The 16,121-nt window shown below is 52.0% G+C and overlaps 1 protein-coding gene across 1 annotated transcript in view; it reads left to right on the forward strand.

Annotated features, from left to right (window-relative positions):
* The first annotated feature begins 967 nt into the window (after window positions 1-967).
* RASGEF1B (RasGEF domain family member 1B) overlaps window positions 968-16,121 on the forward strand; it is a 527,684-nt gene continuing 512,530 nt past the window's right edge. Inside the window, exon 1 of the mRNA XM_047798223.1 lies at window positions 968-1,093. Within this exon, the coding sequence (XP_047654179.1) occupies window positions 1,025-1,093 (69 nt within the window). The 5' untranslated portion in view covers window positions 968-1,024. The remainder of the gene's footprint in view (window positions 1,094-16,121) is intronic.

Here is a 16,121-nt window from a genome sequence, read left to right on the forward strand (position 1 = left end):
AGTCTGCAGTGCATAGCTATGTGGATGCGAAAGAAATATCTAACATAGGCCCCGTGTCCTAAACAAAACCAAACCAAAACACAGACCCTCCCTTATTAAAAGACAAACCCTGTAGGTTTGGAAAGAAAAACCAGGCCAGACCTGTCTGTGCAGTTCCTGGCCGTGGCCGTGTGCCCTCCGTCCCAGCCCCACTGCGGCCAGGCCGTGGCTATGGAGCCTACCTGGCCCCGTCCATGTGCCTGCAGTCACCTTCGCCTTGGGGGCTCACCTGCGCCTGCCCGTGTTGGTAAACGCGGCGTTAAACCGAGAACGTGAGCGGCAGTGCCCCCTCCCAGCCTGGGGCGCCTCCTCCCGTTCCCGGCGGGCGGCTGGGTCGGGCGCGGGCGGCCAGGGGAGCCCCTGCGGGCAGCTCCCGCCGCGCAGCCGGACCCGCGGGCTCCGCGGCGGCCTTCCCCACCCGCGTCGGCGCGGAGAGGGGCGACTGGGAACCGGGGGCAGCCCGGCCGGCCCCGTAGGCGCCCTGCCCGGCCTTGGCCTCCCCGCAGCCTCAGGCCTCGGCGGCCGCCGCTCGCTGCGGCTGGAGCGGCGCTGCCCGGGCCCGGCCGCCAGTGCCCGCGCCTCGGCGCTCTGCCCGCCGGTGCCCTGGCCCGCGCGCGGCGTCCGTCCTGCGGCGCGTTGGCCCTCCCGCCACCCCCTCGGCGGGGCCCTTCCCTCTAGTCTGGCGACAGTGACATTCAGCGGGAAAGCCCGACGCAGACGGCAGCGCCCGCTCCCGCGGCGCGGGAGGCTCGGCGGCGGACCGGCCGCGCCCCGCACCCCGCGCCCCGCGCCCCGGGCGGCGGCGGCCGCCGGGCAGCAGGCGCGCTTGCCCCCGCTCCGCCCTGGCCCGGCCCGGCCCCCGGCAGCCCCGAGCCCCGGGCCGCGCCGGCCGGCGGGCCGCGGGCGGGACCTCGCCGCGGGGGCTCCAGCGCAGCGGAAGGACGGCTCCCGCGCCCCCGGAGAGCCCCCGCCCCAGCGCCCGTATATGGCAAAGTTTCTCGCCAAGCTCCTGGGCTGCACGTTGCCGAGCAAGGGCGCCTCTCCCATGTTCGAGGTAGGTGTGCGGGGTGTGTCCCGCGGCGACCGCGTCGGCGGTGGCGGCGGCCCTCGGCCCGGGCCCTCGACCTTCCCCCGCGCCCGGTTTCCACCTGCGAGCCTCGGGCGGGGCGGGGCGCGCGCGGGGCGGGGGGGGGATGACCAGGGGCGACCAGAAGCCTGGGAGCCCGAATTCTTGCTTCCCTGGACCTCAGTGAATCTTCTTTTTTTCTTCCCTAGTTGACAGGGGAACATGTTTTCTGTCAATCTGGAGTTGTCTGAGTTGCTCTTTACCTGCAGTGCCAGGAGTGTCTGAAAACGAGCGGTGCCTTGCAGTCCTTCTGTGCTGCCTATTTTGTTTTTTGGTTTTCTTTTTCCCTTTTCGTCTGCGAAAACAAATAAATCACAGCAGGTCCGAAGGGTTGCCGCCTCCTGCCGCCTCTGCTCCCCTCCCCCATCCCGGAGCAGGGCGTCCCCTCCATTGAAGTTCCCTGTTTCTTCTCCCGGGGGGCGGGGGTCCACGCGGGAGGAGAAGGGTTAATATGGGATTGGCCGCAACCAGGTAAACACATCGCCCTTCTGAAGGCAGGTACGGCCCATTGCTCACACCTGTCTGAGGTGGCAGTGCTGCCGCCTGTAAGCATCTCTGCAAGGAGCCGTTTGATGAGAAGGCTGGCTGGCTTCTCCTGGGGTGGACGGTGCAGCCACTGTTTCATAGGACACCTATGTGGGCCGCTCAGTGCGAGGGGGGGTGTCACACTGTGCACTGCTTCCCCCACCCCCAGCTTTACAGTGGGAGCAAAGGTGTGCTCTTTGTCTCAGTCTACTCCTGCCCTCCCCCAAAAGACTGCCTGGCCACTAGGCCTGGGCGGAGGACGGTGGCGGTGGCCAGAGTTGCAGTGTGCGCCCGCGTGGCTTTCCGCACTCCTCCCGGGCTCCGCCACCTTTGCCGGCCAGCCGGGGCTGCTTCAGGAGCTGCCTTAGCCCTCCGTCTGCAGGTTCCAGACTGGCCTGAGAAGCGGCCTCTCCTGAGGCGGGAGCTTGCCCTTCAGCAAGTCCGCTCCTTGGGATTTAAAGGCTTGGTCTTTTCTGGCCGGCAGTGAGTCGCGCCTCACCCTCCGGCCGCTGCAGGTGCTCCTCCGTCCTTTGATGTGGGACCTCAGGCTGCTCTGCCGGTCACCTCTGCTGTGTGGCAGGACCGCGAGGAACAGCGGGAGGTCCTGCCGGTAGACAGTGAGGAGGAGTTGGGGACGTAAGTGCGGCCCGAAAGAGCCACTGAAGTGCCTGGGTTCGCGGTAGCCTGAACTCTAAAAGATACTGAAAAGCCCGGAACAGTGCATTTTTCCAGGCCTGCAGCTAAAAGCAGCTGTCTTCCCTGGCAGCCTCTCTGCCCGTTTGCTTCTCTGTGACGATGTTAGGCTGCTTTTGGGGGGTCATCCTTGACCCCAGGTACTCCTTCAAAATTGCTTTTTTCTTTGGCCTCCTCTTCTCTCGTGTTTGGATTTTTGTTCTTAAATGACTAGAACTCACGGCAAACGACTTTGAATGTATGTGCTGCCTTTTGGGGGCCTATTTCTGCCTGTTGGGTCCTCCAGCCCATAGATGCCCCACCTTGATTTCTTAGCATAACTGCCTTCCCATCATTGCTGGGAGGAGGGTGACTCAAAAACTCACCAGAGACCCATTCAGACGGGTAAGAACGTGAGGGGCGTCCGTCTTTGAAGAGCTCTAGGGAAAGGGAATCCCTCGGCCCCGGGGGACTCCTGCCATCTTGCTGCGTGTTTTCTCACCAGCCAGAGGCAGGAACCTCTGGAGCATCTGCTCGCTCCTTTCTGCAGACGATTGATTCGGTGCTGGCTGAATCCACCCACCCTCCACCCAGGCATCCCTTTTCATCAGTGCTGCTGGAGGGTTGTTGTCGTTGATCGGTCCTCCCTTTCCTCCCTCTGGGGAGACTCTGTGCCCCCCGTAGAGATGAATGCCGGAGTCAGAAGGGTGATGTGCGGGTGCTTTCTTCTCCGGCAATAACCCCTTCAGCGCACTCTGACTCCTAATGAAGAGGCCCTTGTTGAGGGCGCTCTACTCTGAGAGGGAGAGAAATTGTAAGAAGGAGGTTCTTAAGCCTTTCACAATATTCATTTTTTGGAGTTCCTGTCATGGCTCAGTGGTTAACGAGTCTAACATCCATGAGGATGCAGGTTCGACCCCTGGCCTTGCTCAGTGGGTTAAGGATCCAGCATTGCTGTGAGCTGTGGTGTAGACCGGCAGCTCCAGCTGCAGTTTGACCCCTGGCCTGGGAACCTCCATATGCCGCAGGTGCCATTAAAAAAAAAAAAAAATCACTTTCTACAAGCGAAGGGAGTGTCAGGACATGAGAAGATTTTAGGTGGCTTTTCATTTCTACCAAGTGCTCTAATCCTAACCTCGGAGGTTGCGGTTGGTTTGAGGGAGATGGAGACGGATGTTTTCTTAGGGCCTGGCCTTTGTTTTCATTTTGGTCGGGAGGTGGCCAAGAATGTCGTGTCCTTGGAGTTGCCTTTGTGGCGCAGCGGAAACGAATCCGACTAATAACCATGAGGTTGTGAGTTCAATCCCTGGCCTCACTCCGTGGGTTAAGGATCTGGCGTCGCCGTGAGCTGTGGTGTAGGTCGCTGGCAGCTGTAACTCGGATTCGATCCCTAGCCTGGGAACTTCCACATGCCTCGGGTGTGGCTCTAAAAAAAAAAAAAAAATTGTCGTGTCCTACAATTAAGCCAGTTGGGTTTGCACAGAAGAGCTTCTGTCTGAAATGGTGCGAAATCCCTATGGCACTTCTTGTGTGTCTGCGGTTGTCTGGCAAAGGAGAGTGGGTGACAGGCTATGGAGTGCCCAGGAGCAGAGACTCATGGTGCTTGAAAAGCAAGGCCAGTCCGCGTCCTCCTGCATCGTCTTCCGAGGCTACGGACAGGTGACGCGCCCTTGAAGCAGAGTCTTCATGGTCACTCTGTGTGCCTTTCCTTTTTCTTGGGAAAGCACGTACATTTACAGGGGAAGTCTTCGAGAAAGAATATTAAGGTTTCACGAACAAAGCAAAGGATAGGAAGCGAGCCCAGCCACAGCAGTGCCCCGGGCCCCGCGCCAGGTGTTTGGACTGATGTTGGCGCCGCCCGAGGCAGAGCTCCCGTTGAATGAGCGGGCTGGCCCTGTGGTCCGAGCATGGAAAGCAAGGACGTGGAAGCCCACGGGGTGGGGTGGGGGGTGCTTTCCGACCTAGCAGGTCCTCCTTGTACGTGTCCTCTGTGCTTGGACGGCTGTCTGTCCATCTGGCCCTGGCATCCATTCCTTCCCCTTTAAGCTCTGTCATAGCAGGAACCTGCCGCCCCGCCTCCGCCCGCAGCCTCAGCTTTGCTTTGCTTTATGCCTCAGGGCTGGTAAGTGCTGGGTCTGGTTCCAGGACAGGAAGTGGCAGGAGAATCACAGTCAGAGAGGGCTGCACTTTCTTGCCGCAGACCCCTCTTCCCTCGGGCTACAAACCTGCGTTTCAGTCCTGCCAGCATGCATCATCTAAGCCTTCAGGAGCCACCTCCATTGGGCAGAGCACATCTGGCTCCACAGAAAAGGGCTGTCTGTCCCCTGCCGCTGTCGTGGGTGTGGGCTCTAGAGGTGTCGTCCTCGCGTGCATTCCACCTGTTTCTGCCTTCTATTTTCTGTCGCCACCGGTATTGCTGCCTAACTGCAGCAATAGCTTTATTTAAATTTATGCGTAATACGTAATAGCTATTGTTCATGCCTGCTCTGGGCCAAGCATCGCTCTCGGGGCATAGTGCGCGTCGCATCACGTGTGGCTTTATAACACAGGTGTTAACAACCATGCCTTGCAGCTGAGAAAATGAAGCTTTCTCGCGTTGAAGTGATTTTCTTGAGGGCACTCCGGGAAGGTGTACCAGAGCGAGGCCCTCAAGGTTCACTCCCTCCCTCGACTGTGGTTTCTGGTGTTTAGTTTCCCGTTTTGTTTTTTGTTTTCTACTTGAGCGGCATTCCTAGATATGCTCTTCCTCTTTGGAAGTAGGAAAGGCCAACTCCCATTGCGTCACGTCCTTTCTTTCATTCTCTCACTTGAGTACCTTCCTTCTAGAAACGTCCAGTCCAAGGCTGATGACACGCAGAGGAATTGTTAAAGCAAAGGCCCACATTCAGTTGCCGGGCCCTTTCCAGGTAGCTCCCGTTTCCGGAGCATGTCCTGTACGTGGTCCTGTCTCATTCCCCTGTGATATCACGAGGGGAGTCGTGTCGCCTTTGCTGGTCCAGGAGTGAGGCAGCCGAGGCTCAGAGTCAGTCATTCCATGCATTGTGCAAGGTCACGGACCTACAGGGGGTCTGGGCTGGGAGGTAAATCCTGGACTCGGATTCCACATGCTTTGCCAGCCAGCTGCATCAATTTACCGAATCTTTTGCTGGCCTCTGATCTCTGTCTCACTGGCCTGCAGTCAGAGGCATCTTCCTCAACAGCCCCACTCGGCGCAGCGCCGTCTGTGTCGCCCGCGTTCCGTGGGGGTGCATGCGGACGGAGCGGGGCGTGCAGCTCTCCTGACTGTGTTCCTTCCTCGTTTTCTTGCCCAGGCTCTCCTTCCTCTTCTCTTTCTAGCGTGCCAGCAGCTTTAGGCTGTTGCCGTGTCTTGGTCATGTCCCCTCATCTCCAAGCTGCTCCTCTGCCTGGAATATGTTTCCCCTTTTCTTCAAGGCTCAGCTCAAATCTCGCCCCCAGACCCACCCCTTGGACAGCATCCAACCCTCTGCCCAGGCCCCTGAATGTTATTTGTGTTTGTTTCTCTGTGAGATCTTGGACCTCTTTCTCTTGTGACTTCTCTCTGCGTGGGTTTTCTGTCTTCGGCGGGGGTAAGAGCAGTGCCGAATGCACGGTGGTGAGGGTCAGAGGAGCCCGTGCCAGGAAGGTATTGAAGGGCTCAGCACAGGGTAATTGCCGAGGTTTTTGCCTATGTGTCTCTGACCTGTTCTGGCCCAGGAACGAAGTACGGCACCTAAGGGAGGATTTTGCACATAGTTTTGCATCAAATAAAGGTCTGAGGGGTTGACTTGATCTTTCAAGCTTGAAGGTTCATGATTTTCTTTGCCCTTAAATTATTTGTTGTGGTTTACCTGAATTCAGCGTTAAGCGGCATCTGCTGTTTTACTCGCTAAACCTGGCAGCCCTGGCGTGTACCTTCTTCCTCCTTCCCTGGAGTCTGATCACACTCACCTGTGGGAGGCGTCTCCCCATCCTTCTCTCTTGAAAGCCCTGATCGCAGGCCATGGGTACCACCTGCACAGAATTGCAGCTGGGCAGCTGTCTGTCGCCACTGCCTCACTGGTATAGAAATGCTAGAGTGAGCAGGCTTTCTGCCGTCAGTGCCAGGGCTGTGACTGAGCTGGATTATGGGCATTCTGTTTATTCATTCCTCATGTGCTCACCAGGTCGCTCCATCATTCATTCATTTAACACTTGTTGTTCAATGCCAGCTTTGTGCTGGATGCTTCGTGGAAGCCTTGCTGAGACACATTTAAACTGTTTTGACTGTGACTCACCGTCAGAAATGTATTTTACACAGCAATCCTGAATGCACATAGCTATTTATATCTATAACACTGAAATTAAGTTTCAAGAATAATACTTGCCCTTGTGACAGGGATGCGCTCTGATCTTTGTGATTCTGTTCTTTCCTTTCCATTCCATTTATTACATTCTATTAAGAATTAAACCGGGAGAGACTCACTGAATTGGTTTCATGAGTTGTGACAAAATAATTTGAAAAGCACTGCAGTACAGGCTGGTACGATTCTATTTTTACAGAAGGGTTTGTCTTCCTTCATTATCCCAGTGCTGTTCTTACATCTTATCACACTATCCATCAGGAGATGGCTGTGCTCTATCTTGGGAAGCCAGTCACCCTGCCTAATGTTATTTTAGGGGGAGAAGATATTTTCAGAGTTTCAAACAGCTAGCTTACTAAATGACTTTTGATGAATATCCTGCCTCTAAATTGGGTAGAAAGTTTGGCGTATTACCTGATGTTTTATGATATATATATATATATATATAATTTTTTTTTTAAAATTTGGACGCTGTCCTCAAATTTCAGTTTATTTCTCTTTGTGCTTCCGCTAACAGCAGGTGTGTTCCGCTGGGTGGATTAACTTCCCAGGCTGCATTTTGGGGGTCTTTGCAGTTACCCATTTTCATTGACTCCACCTCTCCTCTCTCGAAGGAAGCTGTCCTTTGAAGCAGTGATTCCCCCTCTGATTTGCCGGGGAGAGATCTTGATCTTACCCATTACAACGAGCTCCATTGTCTGTTTAAACGAATCGTGCATACTCTCATCCTTTGGTCCTTCTGACGGGCCTCAAGCATCTAAAGGCTGGACCGTGTGGTCTGGCTGTTTGGAAAGCAACTAACTTGGACCCGCGTGGCTGTAGCGTCAGTGATTGGATGTTGGTAGGTGATCATTGAAGAGCAAGTTTAGATGGGGAATAATAGCTCCTCCTGCCACAGCTGGGCTCTCTATGAGGGTCATTCGAATTTTAAGCTAATGGGTACTGAGTTTGTCTTGTAAATTCGCCATTCAGTTGGTTTGAGGGCCAGTTGGATGGCTCTACCACATCTGAGCCATTGTGTACACACAGGCAACTCTACGTACCTTTTGTGTTCGCTGCTTTTAAACTCTGCATGCAGTCCTAAATGCATGCATTTCATTTATAGGAATATTTGGTCCCATTATGATCACATCTGTCTAATGGCTTCTTGCTGAGAAACTGTTATACGATTTTTTTCCCCTTTTTTTGTATTTTGATAAGGAAAGGCTAGTGTTTGACATCTGTCAAATCGCCAGAGCCGGCTGCGCATCATAGGGAACGGGGGTAGGAGCTTAACTCTTTGATTTCTTTCTTTTTGCTTAGGTCTTTTCTGTTTGTAATGATGTCTCGCGTATTAGGAATTTCTCCTTTGCAAATCTTTGATACGATACCGTAGGTCTAGTACTGACGTTGGTGTTAGAAATGGCCCCCCTGCTGCGATTTGCCCATTGAAGTGGCCGATAAATAAAAAGCACAACCTCGATTCGAATCTCGTGGTGAGTGAAGAGTATGCTTCCCGCTCTCGGAGAGCCTTAAATGTATGCTAAGCCCATTTCTGCGATGGTCTGTGATGTCTTAACAGGAGCCCGTGTCCCTTCCGAATCTCTGCATCAGAAACCCAAGTGGAGGACGCGTCAGCCGCCGAGCTCCCCCGCCTTCCAACGTCGCCGTCAGTCAGGGCGTCACAGGGCTTCTTTTTACCTCGAGTGGCACTTGGAGGCATGTTTGCTTTCTTTCCTTTCTTTTTCCTTCGTGAGCAACCTGCCAGTGACTCCTGCAGATGTTTTCTTGGATTTATGTCTTTTTTTCAGTCCTTACTAGTCACCGCCCACTCACCTGACAAACATGTACTGAGCAGGTGCCGTGGCCAAGGCCCGATGGGGTCTGCAGGGTGTTTCCTGGTAGGTCACCAACGGTTTGCTCCCCTGAGGTCTCCCTTCTCTCCCCTTTTCCTGACCATGCTGCTTGTGTACCACGGTGCCTCTTCATGGCCACTCGCCTGCAGAAGAGTCTGCATGGCTTTCTGTTTGCAAAGGCTCGAGGCTCTGCATTCTGCCTTGGTTGTTTGTAAGATACTCACTCAAGGGTCTTACCCAGCTTTACGCCCTGCCATTGATTCCCTTCAGGGACCCTCACGTGTCCAGTACAGATTCTTGCCCTGTGCCTTTGTCGATGCTAGTTGTCTGTCCTGTGATATGACGACCCATCCTCCATTCTTTCCATTTTTTTCTTAGCTACATGTGGTCTAATCTTCAGAGCTGTGCTCTAGACCCAGTCCTGCATGAAGCTGTCCCCACATAAAGCAAAGAGGCCAAGAGTGCACAGGCTGGCCAGTCAAACACGTGGCTTCCAATCCTGGCTGCTCCATGTCTTAACCATGTGACCTTACTTAAGGAAATTTCTTCCTCATGTTTCACTTTTATTTTCTGTAAAATTAAAATAATATAGTAGCGATCGTATTGAGTTGTTATGAGGATTGAATAAGATCATTCAAATGAAATGTTTTGCATAGTATCTGGCTTATAGGAATTGACAAATAATAAATAATAATAATAGGAAGTGTGATTATAACGTCTGTCTTCCCTCTGATCCCCACGCCCTGAGTGTTCCCTCTTCCTCGACTATCTCAGCAGATACCTCGGACTCTTCCGAATCCTCCACGGTGCCGAGCACAACATAGGTGTTCAATCGATGCTTATTGATTTTGAAAACATGCCGTATGCTGTCTTATCACAATCTGGGAACTAGGTTATTTCTGGGTCCGTTTGGTTGTATTTCATGGGGATAGGACAGCCACTGTCCTTCGGCGACTTGCCCCGATCCGTGGATGTGTGTGGATGCTCACTGGGGCCGCAGTGGTATGAGTGATGACCACGTGCTCTTACACGCAGCTTCGGCAGAAGCAGGACTTGAAAAATGTGCCAATTATAAACGCCATTTAAATGAAATCCAACCATAGATTGCAATGTAATTAAACACAGGCTATTCTTTGTTTTCAAGTGGTTTGCAAAACATGTGTCCTCCAAATAGGTCAAGGGAAGTGAACCCGTGCCGTAAGTCAAGATTTCATTCATCAGACTTTTGTGCTTCCTGCTGCTGGTGGAGTAGTCTGACTTAGAGTCAAGGTTAGAGTACCGTGAAATTAATTTATTCCAAAGGACACTTACCTGGTGGGCTTCCTTATCATATTCCCAGTGGGAAAGAAGGCGTTATAATGCCCTGCTTCCCTGCAAAACTCGGTTGGCCTGAAAATGTGGGAATTTACTTTTATGGAGACTCCTTGAATTTGGTCGAAAGGCAGGCGAGGGTGCCTACCGAGGGGCACACAGGGCTGAAAACCAAAGAGTGGCCGCGTTGTGAGTGCAGAGACCCTGCCCTGGCGTCTTCATATCTGGATTCCAGGCCTGGCTCATCTCCTCACTGGGTGAATGCAGTTGCAGGAACTCTCCTTGCCTCCCTGCGTGTCGATCTGCATAGCTCTCACATGCGAGTTTCAGTATTCGCTCTGCTTTACTCGCAGAAATGACGTGAGGCTCCAGTGTGATAACAACTGGGAGTCCTTTATGAAATGTGGGGCGTTACACAAATGTGAGCCGCCATCACCAGGACTGTCATGAAGAGGACAGAAACCTCGGCCTCCCAGGCCCACAGGAACCTACCAGCAAGTGGACTGGGCAGGCTGGTGTGGATGGTCAGACCAGCGATGCTTCTGTCGGAAAAAGGCAGAGGAGGAACTAGGGATAGCTTCCATAATTTACAACCAGAGCTTTCGCCCTTGTGCCGTAGCCCCTGGACTCTCTTTGTTTCCAGAGGCTTTCCTGAGGGACGAATGCACGTTTTGAGAAGTCTACTTGAGCTATCAGGTGTACGAAGGAAATTCTCTCAGTCCGAGGGGAGGAAGGCAGGTATCAGCGATGGAGGGCAAGCTGCAAGGAGGAGCTGCTGGATCAGACTCAGTAAAAGGGTCAGGGTGTAGGACTAAATGACGAAATAGACAGTGGCTGGTGTTTGAGCTCGCTCCCTACTCCTTTTATCCCGAGTCCAGCTGCCCTGCGCCCGAAGGAAGAGCTTGGCAGACCTTAACCCCAGCACCCTTGCTGTGGGGCCATTTTTGAGAGCAGGACTCAGAGGAGGGAGCCTTTTCAGTGTGAGGGGAGAGGGGTAGTGGGTAGTTTGTGGCAGGTGTAGTAGAGACGCACAGATGGCCTGGAGCCTGCATTGTCCCCGGGCTGCCTGGGCTGTTCTAAGAGTTCACACGATGCCATCCCCCCCAGAAGACACCTACTGACACCAAAGGAGGAAGGGATCCTTGCAAGAGAATCTCGTCTGCTCAGGGTTGGGGTGGGGTTTTGTGGCAAAATTTGGGTATAAGTGATAAGCTGTCCTAGGTTGTAACCACATTTGGGTACATAAATCTGGCCCATGTAATCTTATCAATTTCCTTCTTTCCTATTCTATTCTTGAATCAGGGCAGCCCTTTTGCGAAATCTAAGTACCATCCGCCAGCCATTTTTCTTTTTTTCTTTTTTTTGCCGAGTGAACTTATTCTTGATGTTGATTTTAACCACATTTCACATGTGTTAAAATGCGCTGTGTGTCTGTGAAGTGGGTGAGGTCAGAGGCACATACAGAGAGTCACGCAGACGCACAGTGATTTGCTCCCAGAGTGGCCATGATGCTTAAACCACATCATGATCAGTGGTTAAAATGAATCCAGAGCTCCCCTTGTGGCTCAGTGGTTAACAAACACGACTAGTATCCATGAGGATACAGGTTCCATCCCTGGCCTTGCTCGGTGGGGTAAGACTCTGGCATTGCCGTGAGCTGGGGTGTAGGTCGCAGACACGGCTCGGATCCTGCGTTGCTGTGGCTGTGGGGTAGGCAGCTACAGCTCCGATTGGAACCCTAGCCTGGGAATTTCCACATGCCATGGGTGGAGCCGTAAAAAGACAAAAAAGACCAAAAAAAAAAAAAAAAAGAATCCAGAAATCTGATTTTATTTAACACCTTTGCTCCAAAACCTTCAATGTGCCTGTTACGTAGGTGAGGCCGAGCTCACGGGGCCTTGCTCACGGTTAAGAAACCGAACTTCCTTTCCTTGCTAGTTTCTCCTCTGCCTCCTTCCTCTCCACTAGCTTAGGGAGATCCTTTCTAAGAATCTGCGACATAGCTGTGTGCAATTTTCATTTTTTCCATCTCACTCTGCAAATAGAAACGGATTTCATTTTTTCTCATGTATAAAGAAATGGTGCATCTGATTTCACAGGCCAGAAAGACATGGTTGGAAAGCATCCAGCAAGTCCCTGGGGAAGCCCCTAAAATTACCCTCTGCCTTATGGACAGTCCAGATTGTTTGTATGTGTGGCTGGGGAAGATGGGGGCAGGGAAGAGGGGTTTGGGGAATGAAATTTTCTCGTGCCCAGATGCTGCGAGTGAGTCAGATGGCTGGGTGAGTACCCTGATGCCTACTGTGATTTTCAGGAGCCCATTTGCCGGGCTTGGCTGTGCAAGCAGCTGGGTGGACCCTCTGGGTTCCTAGTTAATGCAGCTCCCTGTCTCTGCTTGTTGTGTGGGCTTCTTTTAAGTGTGAATACTTCCTGGATAAATAGACACTTCTCTTGGCTTTTATCCTGAGGTATAGCTTCGATATAGAATGAGGAAGAAATATGCCCTCACTTAGCAGAGTTGGTGGGTAATAGACAATAATAACAGTTCTTGAGAATTCACCAAAATACCTCACATACGTAATTTCATTAGAAATGGAGAAACAGTTGGGGGCTATTTTACTCTATTTATGGATGAAAATATGAAGAACCAGGGAATTCCATCCTATTGGAAAGCAGCTTGGGTTTAAAACTGTCCAACAGCCTCGTAGATGGTAAGAATAATTTATCACTTTTTTCCTATATATATCTTACTCAATAAAATTGAGAAGGTAGCACTATAAAAACACCAACAGTTGAAATCATTAATATGGGAGTTCCCGTCATGGCGCAGCGGAAATGAATCTGACTGGGAACCATGAGGTTGCGGGTTTGATCCCTGGTCTCGCTCAGTGGGTGAAGGATCCGGCGTTGCCGTGAGCTGTGGTGTAGGTTGCAGACGCGGCTCGGATCTGGGGTTGCTGTGGCTGTGGTGTAGGCCAGCAGCTGTAGCTCCAATTCGACCCCTAGCCAAAGAAATCATTAATATGGAGTTCTTTGAAAATCATCAAGCAGTGCAGAAAATACAGTTGGAACAATGCAAGGTAGGTGTGCATAAAATATTGTTATTTAAGTGAAAACTTCCAGCGTTACCAAAGGTCCCTTCTGTTTCTGGCCTCGCAGAACTCAGTAGCAGATGGGAGCAGCTTCGGTGATCTGTTTCCAAAATCATTTCCAAGCCTTTCCTTGTCCCACAAAATGAGGATAAATGCCACCTGCCGTCTCTAACCATCCCTCTAACCATCCCTCTCTCTTCCCTCTCGGTCCTTTTATCAGTGCATGAGGAGCTCCCCAGGAGCTCCAGGAGCGAGCAGATTGATGATTCTCCCTAGACAAACATCTGAAGGTACCACGTGGCGGGGTGACTGCCCACGGTGTGAGGTTAGGGGTCCCTGGTCCTGCTGGTGCTGAGCGTGTTATCAGGAGGAGAGAATAACCGACCCACTGTGTGGCTCCGCTCTGCGGTTTTGAAGTACGCCAGGTCTCTTCCAGAGCTTTCGAAGCCCTGTTGTCCTCCCTGGACGGGTTTAGAAGCTGAGGTTCAGAGGGAGACAGCCAGTGTCCCAAGAGAGTCGCAGCCAGGGATCCGGGGAGCTGAGCCGTCAACTCTGGGTCTTCTGTTCCCTCCCCCGCTTCGAGGGCAGGCTCGGTGTTGGGGTGAGGCCCTCACCAGCGCCAGGAAGCCTCAGCATCAGTCATTTCCACGCTGGCTCCGCCGTCCCGAAGGCAGGGGTGTGGCCCTCCCACTCCCTGCCCTTCAATGGTCACCTTCTAGAGGTCAAGCCAAACCTCTCCTCTGTCACCTGTCATTTGTTCGTGGGATTGTAGGCAAGAGACTCAGCTTCTCTAAGCTTCAGTGTCTTCATCTGTACCCTGCGGACGGCGCTTGTTATGAGGATTAAATGAGAAAATACGGATGAAGTGTTGAGCCCTAGGCCTGGCACGTAACTCACTGTGAGGTCACCTTTCTTCTGCTGCTTATTTAAAAAACGTTTCCACTTCGTGGTTGGGCTTGAGTTGCAGTGTAGCCCGGTTCTCCTTGGAGTCATCTTTTGGAGGTGCGTGGATGAGCGACGGGAGTGGGAAGGGCCGGGAGAAGGTGTCCGCTGTCTCCTTGGTCCCTGGCTCACATGAAAACCCAATTAGATGCCCGAGGACCAGGGGCGGTACAAAGTTGGTTCGGTAATTATTTTTTCCTGGCTGACTAAACCGCTGTTGGCTTTTATTTCCGGAGCCTCTTCCCTCCCATACTGTGCCGTGCTGATTGCTCTTTGAACAACTGTCTGTTTAACCCCATCTCTACGCCCCCTTCATGTGATTGGTGCTGTCAGGATTACAAAAGGAACAAGACCTAGGCTCTTGCCAAGGTTTACCTGAAGAGATTCGACTCCGAAGCACAAAACCGGAGGACTCTTCTAAGCTGAGGCTGGTGGGAAGCCACTGGGCCTGCTCTCGGGAAAAGATTTCACAGGCTCTTTGCCCGGAATGCTTCCAAGTGCGGTGACACCCATTCAAAAATGTTTTCTAAAGAAGGAGCTGATGCCAGAGGAAAGTCTCTTTTTCCAAACCGGAGCTGCAGATGGGCAGAGTACGTTATCACTTGTGTTTCGCCCCTTTTCGGGTCAGCAGAAATGATTAAAAATGGCAAGGTGCGGTTATGTCGCGGGTCACGTCCGATGAAAAGCCTTTTTAAAACTATGCCTTCTTGTTAGACTTCCTGATTTTGTTTTGTAGTGCCCTAGGCACGTTACTTTCCTCCTGTGTAAAATGTTCTAGGTAGAAACATCTCCCTGGTTTTGTCTTGCAGATTTCGGGAGCTATGGTGTGAAAGCCCTTATAGCATAGACCCTGGCGCATGGTAGCAAATGATCCAGTCAGCAGTATTTTTCTCTCTGTGGTGGTGGATATGCTCCTTGTCTTTTTAGACCAGGGGCTTAAATCAAGTCCTCCTTTGGAAGCGCCTCCTCCTGTCCTGCACCCCCTTTATTCTGCTCTCCTCTGGAGCATTTCAATACTGTCTGCAACGCAGCATGGCTTTACCTGGCCCATCAAAGAGCTAACAGTGTTGTGCCCCAGCCTTTCTAGTTTGCTGCGGCTACTTCATCAGAGAAATCGTTGCGGCTCTTTTTGTGCAGCTCATTGATGTCCAAAGCCACTAATTAGGAAGCGGGACTATAGAAAACCAATCTTCACTACCACTGGCATTCTTCCAATTTAAGCCATTGGTTTGCTTGCATTCTTTGTGAAAACTTGTTGAGATCTAAAATTATCCCAGATGTCCACAGCAGAGGGTTCTGATAGGCTCTAGGTGTTAGAATATAGAGCGTTTGAACATTAAATACACAGTCAGGATTTGGAAGGGATGCAGCACATCACCTGAACTCGCTGGACAGTGGGCTTGTCCTCAGGACACCATTAAAGAAGCTCCAGGCAAAGATGGGATGGGAACCACTCCATGAGCATCTAGCCTACGCAGAGGAAAGAGGATCGTGTTAGATCTAGTTCCCTTTGCAGCTTTAGTTCTTGATCTTTCTCCACTGTGTGCTCCGGGCAGTCCACCTGTATGAAATACATCCATGGGATTCTCTTGGCCTCAGCATCTAATTGGGTGTGGCCAGTGGGAAGCATTGGTTAGAGTTTGGAGGGAGTGAAGATGCTGAGGGCAAGGTATTTATTGCCCTGACTCACTCTTTGCAAGGTCACCTTGAACTTCCTGTGTCTGTCTACCTGAAACCACAGCTCCTGTAAGGTGGTCCTCTCCATGCAGCCTGTCTCTAGCCTCCTGTGACTCTCCTTCTTCTTGCTACTTCAAGAGTGGGTAATTGGGCGTGTTGCTTGCTCCGAAACATTGTACCAGGGCCTTGTGGTTTTTCTTACACCGTTCTTGCATCTTTGTAAAATTGTACTGAACTTTCCTTAAATTACCTAGTTTGTGTATGTCATCTGTGTCCTATGAGAACCCTGACCGATAGACGAACAGCAGCAACTTCCTCTTGAAAGACCAAAGTGACCATCTGAATTACTGGTTTGCAAAAATTCTGCGTGCCCTGCTAAAGAGGCAGGTAAAGGAGGGTGAATGTTCACAAGGATGACATATAGAGATGTGGCTTGTGTCGGTTGTGGTGGTGGTTCCATGGAATGTCATTTGGGCCAAATGAGATATTGTTAGAGTTTTGGTAAATGCCAGAGTCTTCTAAGAGTAGAGCCTTTAGAGATGGAGTGGAAAGCTGAGTGCAT

Source organism: Phacochoerus africanus, chromosome 10 (assembly GCF_016906955.1).
Source record: "Phacochoerus africanus isolate WHEZ1 chromosome 10, ROS_Pafr_v1, whole genome shotgun sequence".
NCBI classification, from domain to species: Eukaryota; Metazoa; Chordata; class Mammalia; order Artiodactyla; family Suidae; genus Phacochoerus; species Phacochoerus africanus.